The sequence below is a fragment of the Ips typographus genome, linkage group LG2, assembly GCF_016097725.1.
Source record: "Ips typographus isolate SLU linkage group LG2, UJ_Ityp_2.0, whole genome shotgun sequence".
NCBI lineage: Eukaryota > Metazoa > Arthropoda > Insecta > Coleoptera > Curculionidae > Ips > Ips typographus.
In genome coordinates, this window is record NC_138423.1 from 7,202,594 (window position 1) to 7,230,320 (window position 27,727).

The 27,727-nt window shown below is 34.6% G+C and overlaps 1 protein-coding gene across 4 annotated transcripts; it reads right to left on the bottom strand.

The window, feature by feature from the left end:
• Positions 1-404: 404 nt before the first annotated feature.
• On the bottom strand, positions 405-27,722 carry LOC145724013 (beta-1,3-galactosyltransferase 5-like). 4 transcript variants are annotated; one of them, XR_014176903.1, is made up of 7 exons: positions 27,257-27,722; positions 22,137-22,393; positions 17,655-17,932; positions 12,258-12,409; positions 11,917-12,200; positions 7,412-11,840; positions 405-5,374 (listed from the first exon to the last, which is right to left on the bottom strand). XR_014176903.1 is itself a non-coding variant. In XM_081972079.1 (7 exons), the coding sequence occupies exons 2-6, from the start codon at positions 27,351-27,353 to the stop codon at positions 11,932-11,934; spliced, it is 1,053 nt and encodes a 350-aa protein (XP_081828205.1). In that variant the 5' UTR covers positions 27,354-27,407; positions 27,481-27,722; the 3' UTR covers positions 405-11,840; positions 11,917-11,931. The 4 variants fall into 4 exon arrangements, 3 of the variants coding, with proteins under 3 accessions (XP_081828205.1, XP_081828206.1, XP_081828204.1); XM_081972079.1 differs by having other exon boundaries at positions 405-11,840; positions 27,257-27,407; positions 27,481-27,722; XM_081972080.1 differs by lacking the exon at positions 7,412-11,840 and having other exon boundaries at positions 405-4,253.
• Positions 27,723-27,727: the final 5 nt, after the last annotated feature.

Sequence of the window (27,727 nt, forward strand, 5' to 3'; positions counted from 1 at the left end):
AAATAACTTGGCATCCCTGGGATCTGTTTTTTTTTGTAGTTTTTATTTGAGAGAATGGATATTAATCAAGATAATCACTCTCGCGAGAGTTTCGATGACATAATATTGCAATTAGACAAATCACTAGAATTGTGTCGTCCAACGGTTCAAGAAAGGAAATCCTTGGAACAACCCAGTCCCGAGAGTGATGGTTTTAAAAGTACTCCATCTATGTTTATTTATTTTACCGGTTTACACCTTTTACCAAATCCGTTATTTAAATTTCTGTTTTTTCCTGTGTAACCGCGACTTATATTTTCTAAACCTCGTGTAAAGGTAAAATAACCCACTTCCATATATGTAAACATGTAGACTTTCAAAAAGACATACAAAAATTCAGGTACAACAAAATCAAACTGCAATAATTCATTGAAAATATGATTTTAATTACCTAAAAACGACATTAAAATTTAAACTATTTCATTCTGACAAAGCATTAGTTATTTGCCTAACTAAAATATTATCAACCTACAATTGTTGAAACATTGCTAAATCATGTTTCTTAGGAACTAAATTAACAGGAGTTTCAAATTTTAAAATAATCTAATTTTACTAACTAATAATATAACCTTTAGCATGTAACGGCTATACTTTAAAGACATTTTAGTGGATCGTAGAAGCACCTACCAATTAAAAGTAGTAAAAAGCAGTAATAGACTGCATATGCTATGCAGTGATCGATATTATTTTGCAATATTGTGACAAAGGTGTATAAATATAAAAAAACATGAACTGTTTTTAAACAACCTACTAATACTTTCCAGAGTAGCCAAAAAATCGTTTGTTTCTTGTCAGTGTAAGTATTTTAATAGGGAACAACCAAAAGTTAGTAAGTGAAATCTCAAAATAACATAGCAACCATTTTGTACCTTGTTCAACTACAGGCTTTTAAAAATAGCTTCTTTAATAACTAATTAAGGTACTTTTGATGATAATTAGAAGGTAGGAAAATCGAAATTAATAAATAAATACACAACCGTGCTGAGTATGAGTATTCTCGGAAAACGGTAAAAAAAGAAACAACACAGAAAATATATAATATAAATACAGTAAAAGGTGCACTCAATAAGTACCATGATTGTATACGAATAATGTTTTTATAAGTCAAAATGTAAAATAACGAACATGTTGTTCTAAATTTTACCTAAATTAACCAACCTACATAGTAAACTTTAAATATAAAATTGCACTTAATAAAAAGTGTTTAGTCTTCAAAACCTAAAAAATTAATAAGCGTAATTTAACATTTTTTTTCCTTAAGTCTAAAATTATAAAATATTACTATTAAATCGGACTACAGAGGGCGCATTCGTTTTCACGCTCTATAGAGCGAGCAGAGCACATGCGACGTTTCGATGAAGTAATTTGGCAAAACCATAAATTTACCAACTGTCAGGAGAGGGAGTGACAGTAGAGTAAAGAGGCACCTCGCCGCTGCGGAAAGAAAATTTCTGCTGGCCGGGGCAACGTGCTACCGAACCGTGGCCACGGATACCCTCAGGGTGCTATGCGGTACTCCGCCGTGGCACCTGAGGGCCTCGAGAGGCAATTAGAGGCAATTAGAATAAAAAATTCACAATACTATTTCTTTCACAAATCCACCGCAGTAACACAGTAGGACCTATAGGAGTTTGCCAAATCATTAGATACATTCCATGATTTATATTTGGAACATTCTTGTTGTAAGACCGTTCTTAGTTCTGTGGTTTGCAAAGTTGACACTGACCAAGAACGGTAAACAGTAAAGGATTACTTAATCTCATATGCGCAATGTTGCCCGTTTCGGCTCGGGCCGGTGACGATTTTTACGTCACCATCAAGTCGGAGATCGCGCGTATGCGCGATTGTTAACCAATTGCAAGTCCATCATATTTAGCGAATTGTGCGCCTGAGACTTTTGAATGTGACGTCAGGATCCATTCGCTTGAGGTTAAATATGAGTGGATGGGATATAGGCATAAAATGGGTGGAGAGGAGTAATGAGGGGATTAAGGAGGCGGACCGTTGGGTTGGGAGGGCGAGGCAAGTGGGTACGAGAGTGGATCTCGGGTCTTGCAATCTGTGGTACCGAAGGAAAACCAGGAGGAGTGGATTATGACGGAGTGGGAGCAGTCTGAGAAAATTGAACGGGATAGGTTGCTGTTGACCTTTAGGGGGGCGCAACTCCACACGGGTCACGGCAACCTAAGAGGGTACTTGAGTAAACATAGGTTGAGAGTGGAAGGGGGTGAATGTGAGTGTGGAAAGGGAGAGGAGACTGGGGAGCATGTGACAGAGGAGTGCGACAGAGAAGATAGGTTGTGGGTGAGGGAAATGATGAGGGAACGGAGAATCAGGTGGAGCTCCGTCCAGCTTAGGAGGGGAGGAAAAATGTGGAGTGGGTAAAAATAATTAATGACCATGGGGGGTGGAGTAATAAGGGAGGAACAGGGGGTCAAGCACTGAAAGAAATTTGGGGGTATGAGGAAAAGCAGTATTGTATTTAAGTTAGGAGACTTAGTTTGTAATATAAGATATATCCAATTTTAGTTTAAGTTTAAAGGAATTAAGGGTCTTCCCGCGGATTTTCGGAGAAGTGGAGGCGTTGGGGTTCTCTTGTGAGCGGTTTTGCTGGGTAGTGGGTTTTCGAACAGGTTTAAGCCCAAAATTGGGTCAAATTATGTCAATGTGATGTCTCATTCCAAAGACATTAATATATACTAACGTATATAGACCTGCCCCTATTCTATCAAAGTTTGTGCCAAGATGAAATGTCACATTATAAACGGCATTTAGCACATCTTTTACCCCACCAAAATTTGAGCCAATTATGTAGGCAATGTTGCCCGCTTGTGCAACTACGCTGACAAGTAATACACAGTTATAAGAGACGAAAAGAAAGAGGAAATTAGTCTATAGCGAAAGTCTTACTGTAAAAAAACTTTCGTGTGAATTTTTTCTACACATTTGTTCTGCATATTAATATATACGAGTATTTTAAAATTTACATTGTAAAATATGATTTGGCCTCATAAACTGCGAAAACGTTGTAAGAAACGTGGCAACAGCGCAGAACACGACTATACAAAGCTGACCAATGGGGAAGCTCCTAGCTGGTGGTAGTATTTCTAGTAAATTGCGGCCATGTTGAAAGTGCTTTGTTGTTATTTGCATTTTGATGGTGTGACCTGGTATTTCCAAATAGTTTGTAAAAATATTTCTCAATTTTCAGTAAAAAAATAAATAATATTAGCAATACATTTAACCCTATATGATATGAGATGCACAATTCAGTTTTCCGCCACTAAATTCCACTTTGGACTATAAGGAGAGAGACAACAACCTAAAACACGTGTTAGCACAGACCTATCCCCACCCGCCGTTTGTTCATTCATTACTTTCGGCTGCAACGGATCGATAAAGAGAGGTGTATGCTTAAAAATTATGTGTATTTATGAATGACTAGGCAGGTCTATCCTAAGATATTAATGTCTTTGTCTCATTCGCTCTGCTCGTTCCATGGATCGTGAAAACGAATGCGGTCAGAACAATCCAATTAAAATGAGCTACCTTAATTAATTTGAATTGTCATGTTTGAAAAAAGTTATTGTTCAAGAAATCTTTTGATCTAAAACGTCATGTCACTGTCAATCTGACAGTTCAGCAATATTTAGGTCAAAAAGTGACGTAAATTGCTTGATGGATGTAAATTTACCTGTCATCCTGAACTGAAAATATAGGAATCAAGTGTAAAGTGAAAAAACACAATAAAATCTTAAATTTTGGGGCCACAAAAATCTCATTAGATAACCGAATTTGAGACACATAATGTATATTTTAAAGATTTAAAAAACAACCATAATTTGTAAAATATAAAGAAATGAGAATGAAAAATTGTAGACACAATTCAGAGCTTAACAAAATTCTGAAAATTATTTTCTTCTTTCTGTTATGTAATAAAATTTTACGTGTTGTTAAGCTCTGAATTTTATCTACAATTTTTCTAGTCGTTGTTGATTGTTTGACATGTTTATTGTTTAATTCTAATGGCATTCAAAAAAGAGTACTATAAATATTAAACACAAAATTGGCACGTTTTCCCATATTGTACTGTTTCTTGAAAAACTTTGTTCATTTGGCAACATTTAAAAATTCTTTAATTAAAGGTAAAACGTTGATTAAACTGTGAAGTTTGATTTCCAGTACCAGATCCAACTCCCAAAAACCAACGTCAACTATTAAAAAAAAAAAAACAAATAAATATTGAAAATAATATTCAGAGTGTTCCTGAATTGCTGTCACAAACTGTAAAAAAAGGTAAAACACCCAAAAATATTAGGATCTCTATAAATATAATCTTTTTAATGCCCCTTCTTGGATATACAGAGTGTCAAAGATGTAAAAATGTTGTGAATGTGTGAATAAATATTGTTCAAGTTGAGAGCAATTTTTGCAGAATTTAGTCTCCTAGAATGCAGTTTTTTTCGGGGGTAATATTCCTAGTGCATTTAATTTTTCCGGAAAAATTAGATGCACGAGGGATATTTGGTAAGATTATTTCCTGAGTTAAATAAACATTTTATTTTAATTAAAACAATAAGAACAATAACTTTCAAGCTAGAAAGGGTAACACTATTCTTTATGTTGCTGTGAGGAGTGTAAAATTTCTTTCCGGAAAAACTGCTGACAGCTAAGTTGACAGTTGTTAAGTGATTTTTCCACTTAAAATTTACATTTGTTATACTAATTCTTGATAGCGATTGGTCAAAATTGATAGGAAGGAAATAATCGTGTAAATTGATTGATTTTGCATAAAGCAGAGACCAAATATGGAAAATTGTATGCTTTTGAAATTGAAAAACGTTTTTAAAAGCATTGGAGTGTTCCACATCAAAAAATTGATAATTTCTCAAAAAGTCGATTGTTTTTGCAAAAAATGACATTTTTCATAACAAAAAATCACTAATTTCACATTTTCTTTTTCAAACAAACTTTAAACTATGTTGACAATGTTGAAATTGTTAATTAATTGTAAATGATTAGTTAATTGTTATATTTAATTATGTTAGAATTTTTGAAAACCTAACTTGTTTTATGCTGTAAATGCTTCCAATTCATTAAATTAAGTTTTGTGTTTTTTGGTCATAAAATGCCATTTTCTCGTCAAAAAGTTAGGAACAACGAAAACATTGTCAACCCAAAATCTCTGCCACAAATGGCTGCCAATTTTCTATTTTTTGGTTGTTGACATTTGGTTTAGCCAGACCAGAAACGTCATCAGTATTCGAGGTGTGCAGAGCAAACTTAGCGTCACAATGACGTAGTTTAACCAAACAATATATTGACCAACTGTCAACTTTAACCTTAAAGTCTTTAAATTACATTTAAACAGTTGGAAAAGCTGAAATTGTAAAAAGACGTCACGTGATCGTGACAATTTTAATTCGCAGCTGGCAACGCTGTACAGTTAAGTTGAAGCTTCTCAAAAACAGTCACGTGATTAAGAAAATGTCACTTTTAACATTGAAAAGTCTGTAAATTACATTTAAACATTTGGAAACGCTAAAGTTGTAAAAGCACGTCACGCGAACGTGGCAATTTAAATTCGCAGCTGGCAAAACTGTACAGTTAAATTTGAACTTGTCAACAACAGTCATGTGACCGGGAAAATGTCTCCTTTAACCTTGAAAAGTCTGTAAATTACATTTAAACTGTCGGGACGGCTAAAATTGTAAAAGCACCTGTTCTGATCGTGACAATGTAAATTTGCAACTGGAAACACTGTTAAGTTAAGTTAACATCTGTCAACAACAGTCATGGGACACGGAAAATGTCATTTTTACCCTTAAACAGTCTGTAAACTACATTTAAACAGCTGGAAAAGCTAAAATTGTAAAAGCACGTCACGTGATTAAATTTGCAGCTGGCAAGACTGTAAAGTTAAACTGACACCTGTCATTTAACCAGAAAAACGTCATTTTTAACGTTGAAATCAACCAAATCCATTGCAACTGTAATTTTAAAACATAATAAAATTGCAATCTTTTAAATGCCAATAATTCGAAAAAGCTAAACCTAATGTCGACTTAATATATATTTTTAGAATCAGAATAAAAAGATCTATCAACTCATCAGAAAATATACAGGGTGTTCCATTAAAAATGTATGAATTTTTTTCCAATTTTGTAACAATCTATTAATTTATAAAAATTTTTTGGTAATTTAGGTGAAGCCCTATAACTTTCTCCTATCTGCAAAAATAAAATCGTCACAAGCTGTTTAAATATACGGACCAGCCCTGTGCAGACCTGCTGCCATAATAATAAAATATGCGCCAAATCGGAAGAGACTCGGTAATAATATTCATTTAACTTTAATGGAAAAGTAATTAAAAAAATACTTCTCTCTAAGCTCCATTTCTACTATATTTAGAGCAACAATTAATATTGATTTATGCCTGCAAAATTGTATTAAAAACAGAATGATATGAGAGCTACTGCAAGTTAATTTCAATTTTAAAACTAAGACTACTAACTACTTTTGCGGAATAAACGCAAACGAAAAGCATAGTAATCTCCTATTTTCAATTTAGAACGGTTTTTACAAGGTACTAACGAAACTTTGCAAATTCTTAATTCTTCAACAATCCTACTTTTCTACATGCAAAACAAATAAGTTTAGCTGCAACAATTGATATAACTTTTTAAAAATGTGGACGTTTTTAGACGATATCGCAAAACTATAATAATAGAGTATGTCCAAGATTCGATTCTCTATACATCGATCTCGCTTCCCGTAAGAGGAAAGGTTAAATGGGGAAAGTTTTAGAGAATTTATTAGGCAATCCAACACCGTTTTAAAAATATTTAATTTTTGTTTCATTTTTGAATTATTTTCGAAAAAACGACAACATTTTCAAAAAAATGCTGTATTTTCGCTAATTTTAAAAATTTTCAAATTTGGCTTGAACATTGTTAGAGCAACTTTTTAAGGACTAGCTTTCGTTCGTGGTTGTAATTAATATTTGTATTAAAATGCCACAAAATAAGTATTAAAATGAGGAGAAATCTGATATGCTGGCACTGTATCTTCAGTCCAACAGAAACGCAGACGTGACTTGAATTAGGTATTTGGGGACGTATCCAGAACGACGCCAACCTCACAAGACCCACTTTAGAAATCTAGTTGTTAATTTATTAGAATTCGGTGCCTTTGAAAAACCGAGGGGATCATACCGTGTTCATAATGAAATCCGGAATCGGAATATTTTGCAAGCCCTCAAAAATTGTAAAAACACGTCACGTGATCGTGACAATTTAAATTCGCAGCTGGCAAAACTGTAAAGTTAAGTTTGAACTTGTCAACAACAGTCATGTGACCAAGAAAATGTCACTTTTAACCTTGAAAAGTCTGTAAACTACATTTAAACATTTGGAAAAGCTAAAGTTGTAAAAGCACGTCACGTGAACGTGGTAATTTAAATTTACAGCTGGCAAAACTGTAAAGTTAAGTTTGAACTTGTCAACAACAGTCATGTGACCGGGAAAATGTCACTTTTAATCTTGAAAAGTCTGTAAATTACATTTAAATTGTCGGGACAGCTGAAATTGTTAAAGCCCGTCTTCTGATAGTGACAATGTAAATTTGCAACTGGCAACACTGTTTAAGTAACAACTTTTTAAGGACTAGCTTTCGTTCGTGGTTGTAATTAATATTTGTATTGAAATACCACAAAATAAGTATTCAAATGAGGAGAAATTTGACATGTTGGCACTGTATCTTCAGTCCGCAGACAGAAACGCAGACGTGACTTGAATTAGGTATTTGGGGACATATCCAGAACGACGCCAACCTCACAAGACCCACTTTAGAAATGTAGTTGTTTATTTATTAGAATACGGTGCTTTTGAAAAACCGAGGGGATCATACCGTCTTCATAATGAAATCCGGAATCGGAATATTTTGCAAGCCCTCAATGAAAACTCAACCGCATCTGTTAAAATGGTAGGATAAGATGTAAACGTACCAAAATCAACTGTTCACCAAGTTCTTAAAACTTCTGGATATCATCCTTATAAGCCAACAGTTGTGAAAGGACTTTTGGAGACCGATTATCCCAGAAGACTCTTCGTTTCTCGAACTGGTACATTAATAAATATAATGAGGACCCAGAATTCTCTAATTTTGTTGTATGGACTGATGAAAGCAGGATTACTAATTGTGGTGTTTTTAATAAGCACAACAGACATTTTTGGACTGTAGAGAATCCCCATGAGGTTGTTCAAAGACGGGTGCAGACAAGATTTGGCTTAAATATTTGGTGTGGAATCATTGGTACGCAAATAAAATATTACTTTTATAATAAAGTTGCGACTGAACAATGTTTCTCATTTTAGGAAATCGTTTAATAGGGCCATGTGTTGATTACTAATTGTGGTGTTTTTAATAAGCACAACAGACATTTTTGGGCTGTAGAGAATCCCCATGAGGTTGTTCAAAGACGGATGCAGACAAAATTTGGCTTAAATATTTAGTGTGGAATCATTGGTATGCAAATAAAATATTACTTTTATAATAAAGTTGCGACTGAGCAATGTTTCTCATTTTAGGAAATCGTTTAATAGGGCCATGTGTTGATTACTAATTGTGGTGTTTTTAATAAGCACAACAGACATTTTTGGGCTGTAGAGAATCCCCATGAGGTTGTTCAAAGACGGATGCAGACAAAATTTGGCTTAAATATTTAGTGTGGAATCATTGGTATGCAAATAAAATATTACTTTTATAATAAAGTTGCGACTGAGCAATGTTTCTCATTTTAGGAAATCGTTTAATAGGGCCATTTACATTTGATTGTAATCTTAATGGAAGTATTTGGATTTATCGAGAGCTGAGATCTTACCAGCTCTTCGAGATTTCTTCATTGTGCCAAATGAAGCTGATTTTATAAAATATGATATGGTTATCGTTATGGATTTTCTTAGAGAAAATTTTGGAAACAATGTCATTGCATTAAACGGTTCAATACCCTGGCCAGCTAGGTCCCCAGACCTACCCCCTTCAGATTTTCATCTTTGGGGTCCTGCTAAGAATGAAATTTATGAGTTTGAACCTCCTACAAATGTTGATGTTCTCCGAAAAAGGATAATAAATACTTTTGCAATGATAAACCGAAATAACACTTGGCAGAGTCATAAGTAGGGTGCTAAAGAATTGCGAAAAGTATCGACGAGCGAACGGGAGACATTTTGAAAACTTACCAGATTAAGATACGTTTGGTTAGATTGAAAGCTAGTTTAGACCTTAATTACATACTACATTTTCATAATTTTGTAATCGTTTAGATTTTGCATTAACGTAATTTTAAGATTTACTGTTTTTTTAACATAAAAGTATTTTTTTTGTAACAGCAATTTTAATGCAAAAAACGTGCTCTTTTTAACTACACCATTTACACATGTAGTTTAGAAAGCGTCAGTTGAATTTTAGAAATCAAACGATGGATTTGAAAAATATCATTTGTATTTCAGAAAAGGTACTTTCAATTTTAGAAAAATAACTTTGATTTTCGAAATTGCAATTTGTATTTCAGATTAGTCACTTGTAGTATAGAAAAGAGCAGTTGGATTTTAGACATGGTCATTTGTAATTTGGAAAATTAAAGTGGAGCAAAAAAAGTTAATAAAAAAAAGTAAATAAGTAAAAAAAGTAAATAGTTTGAATATTTTTAATAACATTGTGGTTTAAGCAGTTCAATGAAAAAAATCGATTTATTTCGAAAACCGTTTATTTTGTCGAAATAAAAGAAGAGTACAATTTTTCGATAAAAATGTTAAGAGTATCCATTAATGGCGTTTGCAGCCGAAAATAATGACAGCTGTCAAAGTTTAAGCAAATTGTGTCTTAGGTCCAGTTAGTTCCAGCCTTTCGAAGACGAGATACCTGGTTTTCATGTCAAATAGAAGGTCTCTTTCGATAAAACATTAAACCCAATAATCATTACAATATACAAAGTGTTTCAAAAGTTACGGCCAAAAACGTTAATTGGAAGGCAGTTTTTTGGGGCTCGATATTTCCCTTAGGAGTGACTTTAAAAAAAATTAATTATATGAACAAATCGTATTATTTTGACCTTCCCTCTATGCCCCCGAGAGATTGTCATATAGTTATGGGACACCCTGTATATTTTATATAAATTAATACTCCCGATGGACGGGTTTTTTTGCTTAAAGAGATATTAAAAAAAACAATGAACTAATAACCACATAGTAACACAAAAAAATCTGAAATTGAAATAACGCGTTCTAAAATACAAGTGACCTTTTCCGAAATACAAGTGACGAATCTGAAATACAACTTACGTTTTCTAAAACCAAATTTACGATAATGAAATACAAGTTATAGATTCTGAAATCCAACTTATATTTTTAAATTCCAAGTGATATTTTGTAAACTACATGTGTAAATGGTGTAGATAAAAAAACAAAATGGCGTCCATAAGAAAAAAAAGAAGTTGATGATGGTATCTCGAGACCGAAACGTCGGAACTGAAAACGAAATACACAGAAAGATAGTCCTTAAAAAGTTGCTCTAACGAGCGAAAGCACAGCACTTTTTTGAAAATGGTCGTTTAAGGTTTTTCGAAAATAATTCAAAAACGAAGCAAAAATTAAATATTTTTAAAACGGTGTTGGATTGCCTATTAAATTCTCTAAAACTTTCCCCGTTTAACCTTTGCAGTAGCTCTGACGGGAAGCGAGATCTTGGACATGCTGTAAATTGGATTAATTTGAAATTTCGTTAATAATCTCCATCGATAGCGTATAGTTGCTATACAGTGCGTTTTTTTTAACGCGCAACATAGGATTTCACGTGTTAAATTTTTAAGTCCATGTTAGACCATGTTATTTTGGAACTACAAGTATAAAACTTGACGGGTGGCTGTTTCGTACCCTGAAGCTTAAGTAAGTTTACCAATTCGGCCTAAAAAGTGTTAAAAAGCTTGCAAAAAATCATATTTTTTCGAAAAGATTTGATCTTTCCATACTCCCTGTATGTATGATAGGTGCTTGTTGTTTTTGATACTGGCACGGCAGGTAGCAGGTAAAATTTGGCGTAGAAAGTAAAACAGGGTGATCATTAACTTTATATCAAGAAAGTTAAGAACAAAAGAAGTATTTTTATAAGTGAATTGTTGAAAGTGACCTCCGTTTGAAGCCAAACAGTATTCCAAACAATCATAAAATGCCCTTTTGACGTTCAAAAGATGTCGGGTCGTGATGCAGTCAAAATATGTCACTTTACCTGCTACCTGCCCTGCCAGTATAAAAACAACAAGGAACAACAATGCATACAGGGAGTATGGAACGATATAATCTTTACGAAAATAAATGATTTTTTTCCAGTTTTTAATCACTTTTTAGACCAAATTGGTAGACTTACTTAAGCTTCAGGGTACTAAAGACACACCCGTCAAGTTATAGACTTGCAGTTCCAAAATAAAATGGTCTAACATGGGCTTAAAAATTTAACACGTAAAATCCTATGTTGCGCGTTAAAAAAAACGCACTGTATAACAATCTAATATTCTAATTGCATTGTAAAATTTAAGGATATTCGTGTGCGTTAAAAAGCCGTTTACCGGAATAATCTAGAAAGGCTAGCTAACCTAGTTAAAATCCTAGAAATGTTTCAATCACGTATGTCGTATCACATCACAATCGTTTAAACGAGATAAGTACTATCTAAGGACTGTAGTAATTTGTTTTAAAGCTGCCTCGCACTCTTCGTTTCATCATTTCCACCATATTATTGGCTAATTTCTGAATTGAAAAAAGTCGTAAACGTTACTTAATTAGGTAACAACGTTTTCAAGTAAAAACACGATAATAAACTTACCGATTTGATTAAATATTAAGGACAACTCTTTCTTCTTTTGGGCTTACTGACAGTGAACACGTGGTCCATTAACCATTTGTGCACCATAAAAACATTCTCCTCCCTTTGACATTGTTTCTGTATTTCCGGATTTTTGAGCGCTTCGTAAATTTTTCGTATATTTTCAGGGCTCTGATAATGCGCAACTATCAGATCTTTAAACAAACAATAGTCCGGTTTGATATAGTGAAAAGTGAAACGGCCGTTGTGTGTTAGTTCTTGACCAATTTTAGTGGCGCACATGCCTACAAGAATGATTATTCCTCCGGTCGTGTCAAAAAGCACTTAAAATGTTACATTACCAGTCAAATATACATCTTCGAGGTGAAACACAGGAGTTGTCATGGCTGCATCTAGTAATTTCGTAGCGACATCTTTGGACATGCAATATCCGCTACCAGAAAGGTAGTTAGGGTAATCTTCATCAGGAAACAAATACTTAGGACCAGCGTACCTGCAAATCATAGAGGACTCTGTAATAGACACTCCAACAAAATAAAAGAAGTGCAAAAGAAAAAGTATGATAATTTTTTGACTGCTTTTTCCAATAATTCAATATTTGTTTTGCCCCGACTCATTATCGTCCCAACTCTGTCACTAATAAAAGCAAACAGGCTTCTCGCCACCTAAAAAGATCTTTGGAGTAAAGTAGTAGTCCGTGATTCTCACAGTGGAAGCGAAGCCCTCAGAAAGACAGAGGTAACGGTCAAAACGCTCTACATGTTTCATGCACATAAATACCCATCTTCAGGAGTTGTACATTTTTTTTTAAGATCTTTGTTTGGCACAAAAGACTGGTAGTGAAGAAACTGTTGAATACTGTGTGGTAATATTACAACCTCAAAAAACAAAATGAAAGCAGCTTGGAATATATTTAATGTTGGGTCAGTAGTAGTAGTAGTAGTAATAATGCGGGAGGACACTAAAAGGTCCGGCGATTAGTCCTTAAGGCCCTTAACGCCGTTTCCCATCAAACCCTCCCCAACTTACCACCCATGACCTACGCCAACCAGACGTCCCGTCTCCCTGAGGAAGGCAAGGATCCGTCCCCACTCCAAGGAAGACAGTTCCCTTCAGGAGAGTGTGGAGGCCCCAAGAAAGCGCCTCCTGATAGACGATCAGCGATGGCAGTATGATGATTCCTCCGCCGTTCCACATTGTGAACAAACGGGGCTATCACCAATTCCTAGTAGATGCAAATGTCTGTTTAGGCCACAGTGGCCTGTCAGAACCGCAACCAGTGTTTTTAAGGCCCAGCGACTCCTTGACATCAACCATTTAGATTTTGCCTTGGCGTCGCTTGGGATTCCAATCAATTCCTTGGCTTGTCTGCACCCTTCCGCCTTTCTCCACGTCTCTGTGGTACCTTCAAGCTCCCAGTCATTTAGTGAGCTTGCTACCTGTCTGTTGCTTAATCCCATGATGTGAAGTTCGACAGTTATTGGACTCTCAGAAGACCCGAGCCGGGCCAGTGCATCGGCCCGCTCGTTTCCCGCAAACCCCATATGTGCCGGAATCCACACTAGGTTTATCTGCTTCTGTTCTGCCACTTTGTATCCCAGCATTCCTGAATCAGTCTGTTGTCCATCCTGGCACTACAAAGTGGCTTTAGGGCAGCCTGATTGTCGGAGTAGATCTCAATCACTCCCTCTCGTCCTTATGTAACTTCTTTGCTTGTGGCGACCTCGAGGATTGCAAATAATTCCGTCTGAAAGATGGTCGTCTTCCCTAATCCCGATGCATGGCGGCCCAGAAGAGCGTTTACTGCGTTTACTGTGACGTCCTCATTGCGCTTATTGCCAGACAGGCTAGTCTTTGCAAACCCGCCAGTTTCCAGGATACGAAGGCCTTCTCCACCGCCGGCCACCAGACCAATGAACCATAACAGATCCTCGGCCTTATAACCACCTCATAACGTGTGGTTTTAGGTCCCAGATTTTTCCCAGAGCCCGGCGCAAATGCCACATAATGTTGGGTCAAATAAACAAAGAAAGGAGACACAAATAATTTTTAAAAACCGGGACTAATCTCCGTGTTTTGAAACAACCAAACCAAACTGGGTCACTGAAACATTCAGTTCTCAATTTAAATTACCAATCCAATCAGCAATACCTTCACTTTTTACCCAAACCAAAATACAATGTCTAACTATCTTCTTAAAACCAGGTGATAATAACGAAATATTTCAAATTCGCACAAATCTACCTGTTTTAATTGTAATAAATACAGAGTTTCGCCGACGACATAGTTATAACAACTGACAGTCTAAGAGACGCACAAGAAATGCTGGAAGATCTAAAGCGGTAGCAAGGTTAGGACTGTATACAGTGTGTCGAAAAAGACTGGAATATTTGTTGTTAAGTTTGCATAGCAGCTCCTCAATAGGCTTGATATAGACCAAAAGGACATTAGATGCATTGAAAACCTATATTGGAACTAAACAGCGCAAATCAAACTAGGCAATAATATGTCCAACGCCATACAGATTAGAAGGGGGGTACGACAGGGATGTGTGCTGTCTCCACTCCTATTCAACTTATATTCGGAAGCAACATTCCAAGAGGCCCTGGAGGACGTGGAAATGGGAATCAAAGTCAATGGAGTGTGGATCAACAACATCCGCTATGCTGACGACACGGCCTTAATTGCTGATAACATACACGACCTACAAGAACTGGTCAACAAGGTAGGAGAACAGAGCAAATCAATGGGCTTAAATATCAACACCAAAGAAACAAAGTTTATGATTATCTCTAGAAACCTAAATATGTTTGGAAACTCCACCATAACATTTAACGCAAGGCCCATAGAAAGAGTAGATAAATTTAAATACTTGGGCACCTGGCTTTTCGAAGACTGGACATCAGACAAGGAAATAAAATGTGGCATTGAACAAGCTCGACAGGCATTCCTAAGTCTTCGAAGAGTGCTTACCTGTTCCGATTTTGACCTTAACCTAAGGCTCAGATTCACTAAATGCTACGTTTGGTCAGTGCTTCTCTACGGTATGGAAGGTTGGATATTGAAGGCGGCTGCAATCAATAAATTGGAGGCTTTCGAGATGTGGCTGTATCGCAGAATCCTGAAGATACCCTGGACGGCTAGACTAACAAACGAAGAAGTTCTAAGACGAGTCAACAGACAACGTGAACTGTTTGAATCGATTAAGAAAAGAAAAACGGCATACCTGGGGCATATAATGCGAAACACGAAATATCAATTCTTACATCTATTGATTGAAGGCAAGATCGAAGGCCGGAGAGGGATCGGAAGGAAAAAAATGTCTTGGCTGCGAAATATCAGACAGTGGACAGGGCAGTGAACGATGTACAGTCGCTGATACACACCGCAAGAAATAAGGAAGAAATGGAAAATGTTATCGCAAACATCTATTAGTGGATACGCATTGGAAGAAGAAGAAGAAGTTTGCATATTATTATAGTCACTAAGATCGCGTGACGTGAGGGTGAAACGAGGTTTGCAAGTACACAGGGTCAGTAACAAAGTATACCAGATTTCTTAATTCAAACCTAACACCCTGTGATTCAGATTCACTTCAGATTTTAAGAGTACTTATAAAGACCAGCAGTGGAAATATGTAAGGGAATAGAAAAGAAATTTCTTTCTTTATCTCACTTGCATGTCCTACTATAAATCTGCCTTGTTTCTATCTCTATCAAGTTACATAGTACCCCAGCAGTTCAATGATACACAATGTTAGAACTTTACTTCAGGGAATGATAAATAGTATATTACATACTTTGTAATATACTAAAAAAAATTGTTTGATTTCTGTTGAGGAATTTGGTAGTTAAGTAGTACTCACTTTCTATCTGAGTGGAACGTTTTCATCTTTCCACTTGGTTTACACATAAGAAACGTCCGTCCGTGTAGCCAGGCCGTAAAATTCACGCAATAAAGAAGAACCAGGATTGAGGATTGTTTTTTAACCAAATAAGGAGCAAGTAGGGTGAGTTTTTTTGAAAGATGCAATTGGCTTTTAGTAGACAATATTTTTAGTTCAAACGTGTTAAACAAAAGTAACAATTATGCAGACTAGAACAACAGCGGAATCGCTCTTTGCCGGTTTTGAGACGAAAGAATACAATTTGGCACAGATTGACCACGAACAAGCCAAATTCAGCGTCCAATGTAGTCCCAACAGACGTAGAATGACTCAAAAGTAACAATTATGCAGACTAGAACAACAGCGGAATCGATCTTTGCCGGTTTTAAGACGAAAGAATACAATTTGGCACAGATTGACCACGAAATGCCAAATTCAGCGTCCAATGTGGTCCCAACAGACGTAGATAGGCTCAAAAGTAACAATTATGAAGACTAGAACAACACGGGAATCGACCTTTGCTGGTTTTGAGACGAAAGAATACAATTTGGCACAGATTGACCACGAACGAGCCAAATTCAGCGACCAATGTAGTCCCAACAGACGTAGAATGGCTCAAAAGTAATAAATATGCAGACTGAAACAACACCGGAATCGATCTTTGCCGGTTTTGAGACGAAAGAATACATTTTGGCACAGATTGACCATGAACGAGCCAAATTCAGCGTCCAATGTGGTCCCAACAGACGTAGAATGGCTCAAAAGTAACAAATATGCATACTAGAACATCAGCGAAATCGATCTATGTCTATTTTGAGACGTAATAATACAATTGGGCACAGATTGACCACGAACGAGTGAAATACAGCGACCAATGTAGTCCCAACAGACGTAGAATAGCTCAAAAGTAACAAATATGCAGACTAGAACAACAGCGGAATCGATCTTTGCCAGTTTTGAGACGAAATAATACAATTTGGCACAGATTGACCACGAACAAGCCAAATTCAGCGTCCAATGTAGTCCCAACAGACGTAGAATGACTCAAAAGTAACAATTATGCAGACTAGAACAACAGCGGAATCGATCTTTGCCGGTTTTAAGACGAAAGAATACAATTTGGCACAGATTGACCACGAAATGCCAAATTCAGCGTCCAATGTGGTCCCAACAGACGTAGATAGGCTCAAAAGTAACAATTATGAAGACTAGAACAACACCGGAATCGATCTTTGCTGGTTTTGAGACGAAAGAATACAATTTGGCACAGATTGACCACGAACGAGCCAAATTCAGCGACCAATGTAGTCCCAACAGACGTAGAATGGCTCAAAAGTAACAATTATGCAGACTAGAACAACACCGGAATCGATCTTTGCCGGTTTTGAGACGAGAATACAATTTGGCACAGAATTATGTTCTAACTGGGTCTGTTTTAAGGATAAACCATTCAGAATTTGTCCTGAGGTGCGACTATGTCTATTGAGATGATAAAACTGATGAAACATCCAATCCTGAATGCTCTAGCAGTGAATTGTTAGTGTTTTGACTGTGAGTTTCTAAAAGAACAGCCAAAATATACAGTCAACTTTAAATAAACTAGAAAAAGTTAAAAACCTTACAAATTATTTACAAATAGATGGGTTATGGGAGCGACAACTCCAGCATAATTTACGTCAAAAATAGTTTGCCCGTTCGACACCAAATGGCACTGAAATCCTTTTTGTGTTTCACTTTTTTAACATGAAACACGCATTTCTTAACCGTGTGTAAACAATTAATAAATTAAACACTTAAAATACTTTAATAACCAATGAGTTGAATTGAATAAACAAACATAACAAATACTTACCATTTATCACCGTAGTTTCTAATAGGTTTTGAGCCGCAAATGGCGTTTCCCATCAGTAAATTCTGAGTCCGATTTCGAGTTAACAGATCGTCGACCAGTTTAGGTACGTTCAAATAACTGTCATCGTCTATCTTCAACAAATACTTGGCGGTACTTTGGCATCGCTGAGTAAACAATTTCAACATCATCGCCGATTTGATCGTTAAATTATTGTAACTATCATAGCAGTTTTCTTGCACAATATCTTCGAATTCGAGTGATTCAGCAGTAATGCGTTTCTGAAATATAACTTGTTTATGAGTAGAATTATTTAAAAATTGTAAATCATAAATAATAATAATAATAATAAAGCTGTTTATTTCCAACAGGCCGACGCCCACTTACAGAAAATTGAAAGGTAGTATACGAACTCAAACTTAAATAATTAATAACTAAATACTAAAAATTAAAAAAGACGAACAAGAATGAAGTTTCACAATACAATCACAAAAAGGTAGGTGCAAAGGATATGTGCTTGTGGACAACAGGATTCAGGGGGGAAAGCCGGAGAACGAGTGAAACCTGTGCAACAAGGACGTGAGACTGTCGCAAAAAATATCTGAGTCAGCCGCTACACAGTTATAGCTGTAACAGGCTTTGTGTATAGGGTCTTGGGATAGGATGTTGGACCTCGCAAATGCCAATGAAAAAGTTGGTTGATGCCTGACCGCCGTACGAGGAATATTAAACGAAACCCGCTCTAAAAAGTATGGGCAGTCTATTTTAGAGTTGGTAAGTTTATAAAGAAACGAGAGTGACTGCAATTCCAGACGTACAGCCAGAGAAAGTTCCGAAAACCTAAGAAGAATACGGTTATGCTCCAAACCCCTTTCTGGGTATACATTATCCTTTCTAAACATCAAGTATTTTAGGAATCTTCTTTGCACGGGCTCAAGAGTTTGAAAGCGGGAGTTGTATATAGGGGACCACACTATTGAACCGTAATCCAATTTTGATCTTACATAGGAGTTATACAGCACTTTGATAGTATCCTGGTTAGCAAAATGTTTGCAGTTTCTCAAAAGTTTTAGAGGCGCTGGCAGCCACTTGTTCGATGTGAGGAATAAAAGAGAATCTGGCATCGAAAACGACTCCCAGGTCCTTTATAGTGTCTGTCAAGGGTGGATTCGCACAATGCATAATTAAATTGTACGAGGGTTTTATTTCGTGAGTAAGAGACTGCGTTACATTTCGAGATGTTGAGGTTTAGCCGGCTAGCCAGGCAGCACTGACTGAGAACGGAAAAATAAAGTATGATGATAAATATAAAAGTTCAGTGGGTCCAGTCCAGTAAGTGCATTATCAGAACTCAATACTATGACGACTTGACGTAAATAAGAACTGTCTGGTACCACTGCAGTTGGTGAGCAAAGTTCTTAGAAAGAAATCTGTTTTTTTTTTCCAATATTAGGATTTAAATAAAACGTGCTGTAAATTCCTTTCTAAGGACCATGTTTTGATTCCACAACAACGTTCCTCCGCCTTCGACAAGTAGTAAGTTTTTCAGTGTCTTTAAAAATTATCAGAATTTTTTATATCGCAGTTGGAACCAATTTTTTTTACTCCTACAGGGATATTGGTTCATTCCTTAACAGTTTAGAGAACGGATAAGTAGGCAATTGCCAATGGTTGAACGAATACAGAATCCTAGACTTTCCGCAACTGTGCGACATAAAATTGACCAATCACAGGCAATTTCTGGCGATATGAAATAGATCAATAACAGCTAATCTTGAACGTAAACAATGTCATCCTCACTCGACAGTTGGCATCAAAACATTGCATTTTGGCTTATGTTTTGAGGCAATGAAAAAGCCGTTCAAGTTAGTGTTCAATTAAAGAATAAAAACATCTACTTTATTATATGTTAAAGTAAATTGTACAAACTTACAATTTACAATGAATCAAATCCATTCAACACCTCAACCTAAAAGACGAAGTTAATCAGCTATCACCCGGTGACAATCCGGGACACTGGACAAACTTTGGCTGCGATCAAAAGTGATAATGTAAATACGGAAACGTTTCAAACATTAGACACTTTAAGTGGCAGGAAGACGTAATACGTAATTCTTAAGATGACGTACGTATTTAAGAATTTTGCGTTTATGTTAAAATTGACTTTAAGTTCGTTTTAAGTTTTACCTTACACGGTATACGCTATTTCAAATATCAAATGACAATATAAGTCAGGACATCTATTAACCTCGTGTTTTCTCTTAAATTTTCTTTGATATGTACTGTTTATGTGTACTGTAGGCATTCTTGTTTTCTTTGTATTTTGTATACTTATAACACGTATGCTACATAATGAATGACATTTTTGAAATTGCTATTCTAGATTTCGACTCGGAAGATGAAGACGACTTGGATGATTTGATGCTTATGCACTTGCATAATGAAAATAATATAGTGATAAGAAAAGAGCTCTATGGCTCTCCCATCTCTTGGAGTCTTTTAGTTTTGCTTATATACATCTATTGCCAAAAAATGTAAATTAACTCTTTTGTAAATCTAAAGCGCAAATTGAAATCTGATTGTTCTATGTTTTGTTTGAAAAATGACATGAATCATAAAACGGTGATTGACAGAAATCTGTTTGCGGGTTGCGTATAACGTACACGTTATAGTCCGTAAAGTTACGTTACAACGCAATACGTTAAAGCCGTTATTTTTGCATGTGTAGGTGGTGAAATAACGTATTACGAATAAGGTTTTGCTGCCACTTAAAGTGTCTATTGAGTGTTTATTTGTGTAAAATTTGGTAAGTAATTCCAATTAGTCATAGAAAAAATAGCCTGTAAAACTCGGGCAAATTGTCCATATCGCCCTCGTCCGATTGATTGACTGTCCTCGTGCGAGAGGGACATCTTATCCACCCTTGTACAATATACTATTTTTGTTATTTCACGTTTTTTGATCTTTTAGTACTCTTGAAACCTTCTAACAGGCATAGCTTTTAAGCAAACAACTATTGTCATAGATATTTAACTATCAAAGATTTGTTGGCAATCTGACAGTTCCAATATATTGGTGGTTTCAAACTAATTTAATAGTATATTATGTAATTTATGTATTTAGGCCCAATAACAAATGAATTAATAAGCCCGAAACTTATTCACAATAACACTAACATAATAGTAACATGACTTTTATACACTTAAACGGAATGTAATATATCTACACAGTCCAACAGTAATTTGTTACAGATTATAGTGATAGTGACAGTCACAGAGGACTGAGAAAGCAAGAAAAAGGGCAATTTTGTTCAATAAGTTCGTAATTAAGAAGCTTAATACATGAAATAAGATTATAGATTTAAGTCGTTCTTTAGATAGATTTTTCGACAGTCGTTCGGTTTGGATGCGGGGTAGGAAGAAATGAGATATGTGGTTAAATGGAGTTGAGGCCTGTTTCCTCCTGGGAGAAGAATAAGAGTGAAACAGCAGCTAGTAGGGGCGGGCACTCGCCAAACCGTGTGGTAATCTGTCCCTTACTGGGACTGAAAAGGAGTACTATCCGCTTCCCTAGTCTGATTTAATTAGACCAGATGATATCAATTTACTACCGATAAATACTTTGAAAAAAATTAACCTTGTTAACCCTGTCCTGTTTTACAATAACTAAACCAAAAACCTTACATTGCTTTAAAAAACATAATATCTTCCCTGCTGTTTCTACAATAAGATTGTTTGCCTAAATTTGTCAATTCTGCAGAAAAAATTGCCTGACACGGTTATCGTTAAATTTATCATATTCATACAAGGAGGTCCTGTTCAGTTCCTCACTAAATCACCCTGAACATAACGAAAAGTGCGTACTTCACGGCTGTTGGAACAAAGAGGTGAGGCAAATATTTGAAAAACTGTTGAACAGGTAGATAACTACAGATATTTGGTCACAATGATCAGCTCTACCAACAACTACTCTAAGAGAAATGAAAATACGCATAGAAAAGGCACGACCAAACTTTAATAAGCTGAGAAGAGAGTGCTGGGTACAAGAGATTTGAAGCTGGATCTGACATTCAGAATAGCAAAGTGATCTTTTCAACTTTGTTTTATGGAATAAAGGACTGGATCCTAAACGCAGCAACTGTAAACAAGCCTGAACCTTTGAGATGTGTGTGTATAGAAGAATACTTTAAATATCATGGACGGAACACAATGTGACAAACAACCAAGGCATGAGAAGAGTGGAGATTGTAGAAACCATCAAAGTTACACTACCTGGGACATGTTATACGGAGAGAGAGATATACCATGTTGTAATTGATTATACAGGGTAAAATCCAAGGCAAAAGTAGTTTGAAAATGAGAAGAATATCCTTCGCCGCGGAGATGACAAGAGAAGAAAAAAAAGAAGTTTGACACTAACTATTTAATTTACTTATTGCATTTGTATAAATCACCTTGCACTTTCTCCAAAGTGTTATCTACTTACCTGTATTTCTAAATCAGTCGTTTGTCCTATCAAAAAATAGAGAGATACATTGTGACCCATGACGGTTCTATCCATGCCCCAACTGGACCTTATCACGCGTCGGGCTTCAAAACCAGTCGGACTCGAAATACAAATTATCACTAAGAACGATGGATTATCACAGAAATCTTTAGGCATTATTGTTGCAGTCTTCTTCTCCCTATGTATATAGTCGTTTAAGTTACGGCTAATGTTGAACTCCCAGCCAGGAACTTCCCCTAAAACAGTAAATATTTATAGTGTCATAGCAAAATATAAGCAAAAAACACAAAGTCAATTTTTTTGCCGATATTTCCTGATACTTACACTACAACTCCACTGTGTGAAGATATCCACAGTATCAGTTAACATAACATTTATTGAGGTTTGTGTACAAAACTTTCAGATTTAAAAGAATTCCCTTTACAGTTTACACAAAATCCAAATTTATTTACAGCCTTAATAAAAGTTCTTATCAATCGATAACAAGATAGATATTTATTTGCCAAGTGTCATCATTCAATTCAGACCTTAATTCAGTTACAAAGATTTATTTTGGGATTAAGTTATGTTTGTATCACTAATCCACATGCAGGTTTTGATCTGTTATTGTCAAGATTATTATTGATAAACAAAGTTATTGCAAACACATTTAGCAAATTAAATAAAAATAATTATTTGCTGCAAATGATGAATTTATTTACATGTATGAGTAATGTGTTTATTGCGAGGGGTAAACCACTGGGGAATTATAGTGTACAAACTGTAGGAATTAGTGGGCAACATTACTAAGAATAAGTAGGCATTACTGGGCATTAAATTAGTATTATTAATGAAAAGGTCTAAATTATATTATAAAAAAGAATTATCATACAATATTTTTTTCTATACATCTACCATCGAAATATAAACATAAATCGTTCAAAAAATTTGACTGTCCCTAGCGGCGAAACCCTACAACTAATCAATCAACTTTTATACGTCAATAAAAAGCTCGTTTTATTGGCTATCCATTAACATATAAAAGCTTATACAAAGTGTAGCAAATAAGCTAATTATTAACGATTGAAAAAAAAATGCATCAAAATCAAAAGCTAGACTTTCTGTCCTTTTTTAGAACTGTTTTTTTGACCACACTGTATTATATATTTGGACGTTTTTCTGCACCCATTCTTAGAACAAACCTTGTCTAACATGAAAATACACAAAAACCAAGGAAAAAACCTTTCCTGATATGATTAAATTAAAAATGTTTTGGAGACAAATGAATCAAATTTTACATAAAAACCTCAGAAAGGGATATAAATAGGTATATGACATTAATACACGAAATATGTCTAGAATTTGATGTAGAATACAAAAATCAAAAAATAAACAGGGTGTCCCATGTAAAATAAGCAGCAGTTGATATATATTTTCTTATTTTTACTTTTTTTAATTAAAAAAGGTTTTTTTAGACTCTCCAGTTGTGCTAATTCAGGAAGTTAGTGGGTATTGTTAGGCTAGGTTAGGTTAGGTTAATTATTAGGAATTACTGGGCATTACAACAAATTAGTGGGCATTACTGGCATATTAGGAATTAGTGTAGAAAATTTTACTCAGCAGTTTACCCCTCGGTTTATTAATGGTTGTATCTAGGCAATTTGATGTTTCCACACGTTTGTTGATGTTGCTTGGACCTCTCATGGAATTTTATTGGCAAAAAAGTAATCAAATGACTTTTCAGGCACCTCTGAACTACATTATTCAGAACTTTTATTAAGTGATGATTCACCAATTAATAGAATACTCAGTGGGTTTATCTTATCATATGAGGATAGGTTAGCCTTCTTCAAAACAAGGCAAATTTGTCTAGGGAATAATTGGCAAAACCTCTCTCTTCTTATCATGGGATTCCTAGGAATACTTTTGAAATGTTTATATCTGAACATAAATTTGATAAATTGATGAGTCACCTTCACATAATTTAAACTTGTAGAAAATGTACAAGACCATCAAAAATCAGGGTTCAGAGGATATATATCCAGTGATATATATCATGATAAATATCATTTTATATATCTTGATATTTACAGCTTGATATACAGGGTAATTCAAATTCGACCCTCACCATTGGGATCTCAGAAACCATAAGAGATACGAGAAAGTTTAAATTGGGGCAAAGTTGCGCAATTTAAAGCTCAACCAAATGCTGTTTTAAAAATTTTGATTTTCCGAGTACTTCCGAAGATATCCGAAAAAAACTGAAAATTTGAGTTTTTGTTTTTATTTATTTCTAACCTTATTTGAAGAGATATCCCAAAACTAAAAGCATCTTTTCATTGCCATTTTTTCCTAGCTATTCGATGATGGATTCAAATTTGCCACACGACGTTTCGTTTTCTGTCAGTCATCATCAACTTTCTTTTTTCTTATGGGCGCCATATTGGATTTTTAGCCCACCAAATAGTACGTTTTATTCTGATTTTAGTGATGTATAATAATTTTTTTTTTTCCTTCATAAATAACAAAATAATTCAATAAAAACTATTTTTACTTTAGTTATTGGCTTTGAGTTAATGGGCCGTTTTAAAAAATGTCAGTTTTTAAATTTTTTGACAGTACTTGTCAAACACGATAATTCGGACGATCATTAGAGCGTCAATCATAGTTGAAAATGTATCTAGAAAAGAAACCCCCGCAGAAAATGTTAACTATTTAGGTTAATCAGAAAAAGAGATTTGTTAGCATTATCTCTAACTTAAAAGGCTTATTTATGTTTCCAAGAGAAAGATCATCATTTTAGGAACTTAATTTTTTGCCAAATTTCAATTTTTTATAATGTTAAGTGCCAGTTTATAGTTATTTATTTTGAAAGTGACAAACCATTTTTTATTCATTCATATTTATTCGAGTGAATATACCGGTTTAAGTCACGTGTCTTATACAGTATTTTATTAAATTTCGACTTCTTATATTAAAAAAAAAAACTAAAATTACAGTTCTATTAAATTTGCACCGCGCCCCGTAGATGTAACATTGATGTTTGTTTGTTTACATCTGTAAATAAGCGAATGTCATTCAGAGTGATTTAATAGTTATTTATACAGCAAGTGACTTAAACCATTTTTTATTCACGAAAAGAACAACTAGGTCCACAAGCGTAGCGAGTGGCCTAAGCTCTTCGAGTGAATAAACCGGTTTAAGTCACGTGTACACCTTTGTGACTAAGTATGTTCAGGCCAATTGCGTGTGACAAGTACTACCAAGTAATCTTCATAAAACGTCTCATTCACTCAAAGGTAACAAAGATAAAATCTCTAAAAGATCTAATGATCGTCCAAATTATCGTGTTTGACAAGTACTGTCAAATAATGACATTTTTTAAAACGGCCCAATAATTCAAAGCCAATAACTAAAGTAAAAATAGTTTTTATAGAATTATTTTGTTATTTATGAAGCAAATCATAAGTTATTATACATCACTAAAATCAGAATAAAACGTACTATTTGGTGGGCTAAAAATCCAATATGGCGCCCATAAGAAAAAAGAAAGTTGATGATGGCTGCCAAAAAACGAAACGTCGTGTGGCAAATTTGAATCCATCATCGAATAGCTGAGAAAAAGTGGCAATGAAAAGGTGCTTTTAATTTTGGAATATCTCTTCAAATAAGATTAGAAATAAATAAAAACAAAAATTCAAATTTTCAGTTTTTTTCGGATATCTTTGGAAGTACTTGGAAAATCGAAATTTTTAAAACTGCATTTGGTTGAGCTTTGCATTGCGCAACTTTGCCCCAATTTAAACTTTCTTGTATCTCTTATAGTTTCCGAGATCCCAATGGTGAGGGTCGAATTTGAATTACCCTGTATATCCGATATATTCGATATTTTTATTAATTGAATAAAAACCGGTTTCAGTAATTCATAAGAATCAAAAAATTATTATATAAAGTATCAAGAATATTACGTAAGCTTTACTGAACGATGACAAAGTTTGGTTTTCTAATTTGTCTGAGATTAGTAAAGCTGTTACTGTGTGTCGAGAAATAGATAGTTTTCAGAGTCGCATAATAAAAAGTTTATTTTTTTTGTATAGAAATAATATAAGTTATTATAAAAGGATTTGTGTTAAAACAAAATATAGCTTAAGTAAGCATAAAACAAAACAATTTTTTTAGTTTTTTATATTTTTTATAGCTAAGTATATAAAGATTGAAAATATATATATCATGATATTTTCAAACCCTGTCAAAAATAATACTCTGTGTAAATAGTAAATATACGATAGTTACTATCTTACCAAGTCTGTTACTTTTGAGTTCATAGTAGGTTTATTTAATAGTATATTACAATTTCTAGCCAATGTTATATTACCTAGGGTGTATGATGTATAAGGTGTCAGTTTTGTGTTCAAATTGCAAGATATCTCCGTAATTAATGATCATCTTGATTAATCAATAAAAAATGATCTTAGAAAACATGACATTTTTGACATATAGACCAAATGAAATGTATTTCAGTAACAACTCATTTTTGGACACAACTTGATTTCAACTTTCTGCTTAAAACCCAATTCTCTAGACATGATATAGGTTTGGCTGTTTAACCCTGTATATATTATAAGGAAACTGGTAGGTTTGAAATGCATATTCCCAAATTTGATGTTATGAAATCACCCTTTTAAACCTCTAGAAAATCCTTGGAAAAATCACATCTATAAACTGATATTATACCTAAGTGATTCTGAATTATTGGCTAAATTGAGTTTTTGTGTTTCAACTTACAGACTTATGGATCGACAATACTCTTATCAATGTAATGTGTAGTCTATATAACCAAATTTAGGATAATATTGATATATTTAGTGTAGGTTTGATTGAATTCATTTAAATTATTAGTAGGTATAGATAGAGAGTAGTTAAAACAAATATAGATTTTTCTTTTTCCTACTCTGTAATTGGATATTTATATCTGTATAGTTGGTAGTAAATAATTATAATTGTATAACTTAAACTACTAAATGTGCACAAGGGCAGAAAGACTGGTCCTCGGACTGGTCTATAGCTTATTTCAAAATAAAGCTTGTTTATACATAAAATAAAATAAAAAATCAACTTACCTTCTCCCACATTGGTCATCATGGTGAAGAACAATAAAAACATAAAGAGCACCCATAATCCAATAAACAATTTGGGATTTATTTTCTTCACCCTCATGGTTTTGCTTTTTAGGTTTAGCAAAATATTGATATATTAATTTCCACCAACTCACTATTCATTAACCAGCAAAATTTAAAAATACATATTATTATATATTTTGTGCCTGGATTCCAGCAAACTTAACCTTCAATAATGATTTAAATCAATCATTTTAAATAGAGCCCTAGCAACAAAACATTTCTTCATTGACTAAATTAAAGTACAATTCACAACAACTGTTATTAATACAACAACGAGCATTGTCCGGATAATGCTGTTACACTGATACTACTACAGCAAATCTGTGAAAAGACCATAAAATTTTATCATTTTATCAATATTATTTTTTATCTTATCTTTAATCTTTATCACCCCGTTACCCATCAACAAAC

What these genes read in the sequence shown, in the direction of transcription:
- LOC145724013 (XM_081972079.1), bottom strand. Translation starts at nt 27,353, where the DNA reads ATGAGGGTGAAGAAAATAAATCCCAAATTGTTTATTGGATTATGGGTG. An exon ending in GATGACCAATGTGGGAGAAG is followed by an intron (nt 22,394 to 27,256) that starts GTAAGTTGATTT and finishes TTACTGTTTTAG; the next exon opens with GGGAAGTTCCTGGCTGGGAG. An exon ending in CGAAGATGTATATTTGACTG is followed by an intron (nt 12,201 to 12,257) that starts GTAATGTAACAT and finishes TCATTCTTGTAG; the next exon opens with GCATGTGCGCCACTAAAATT.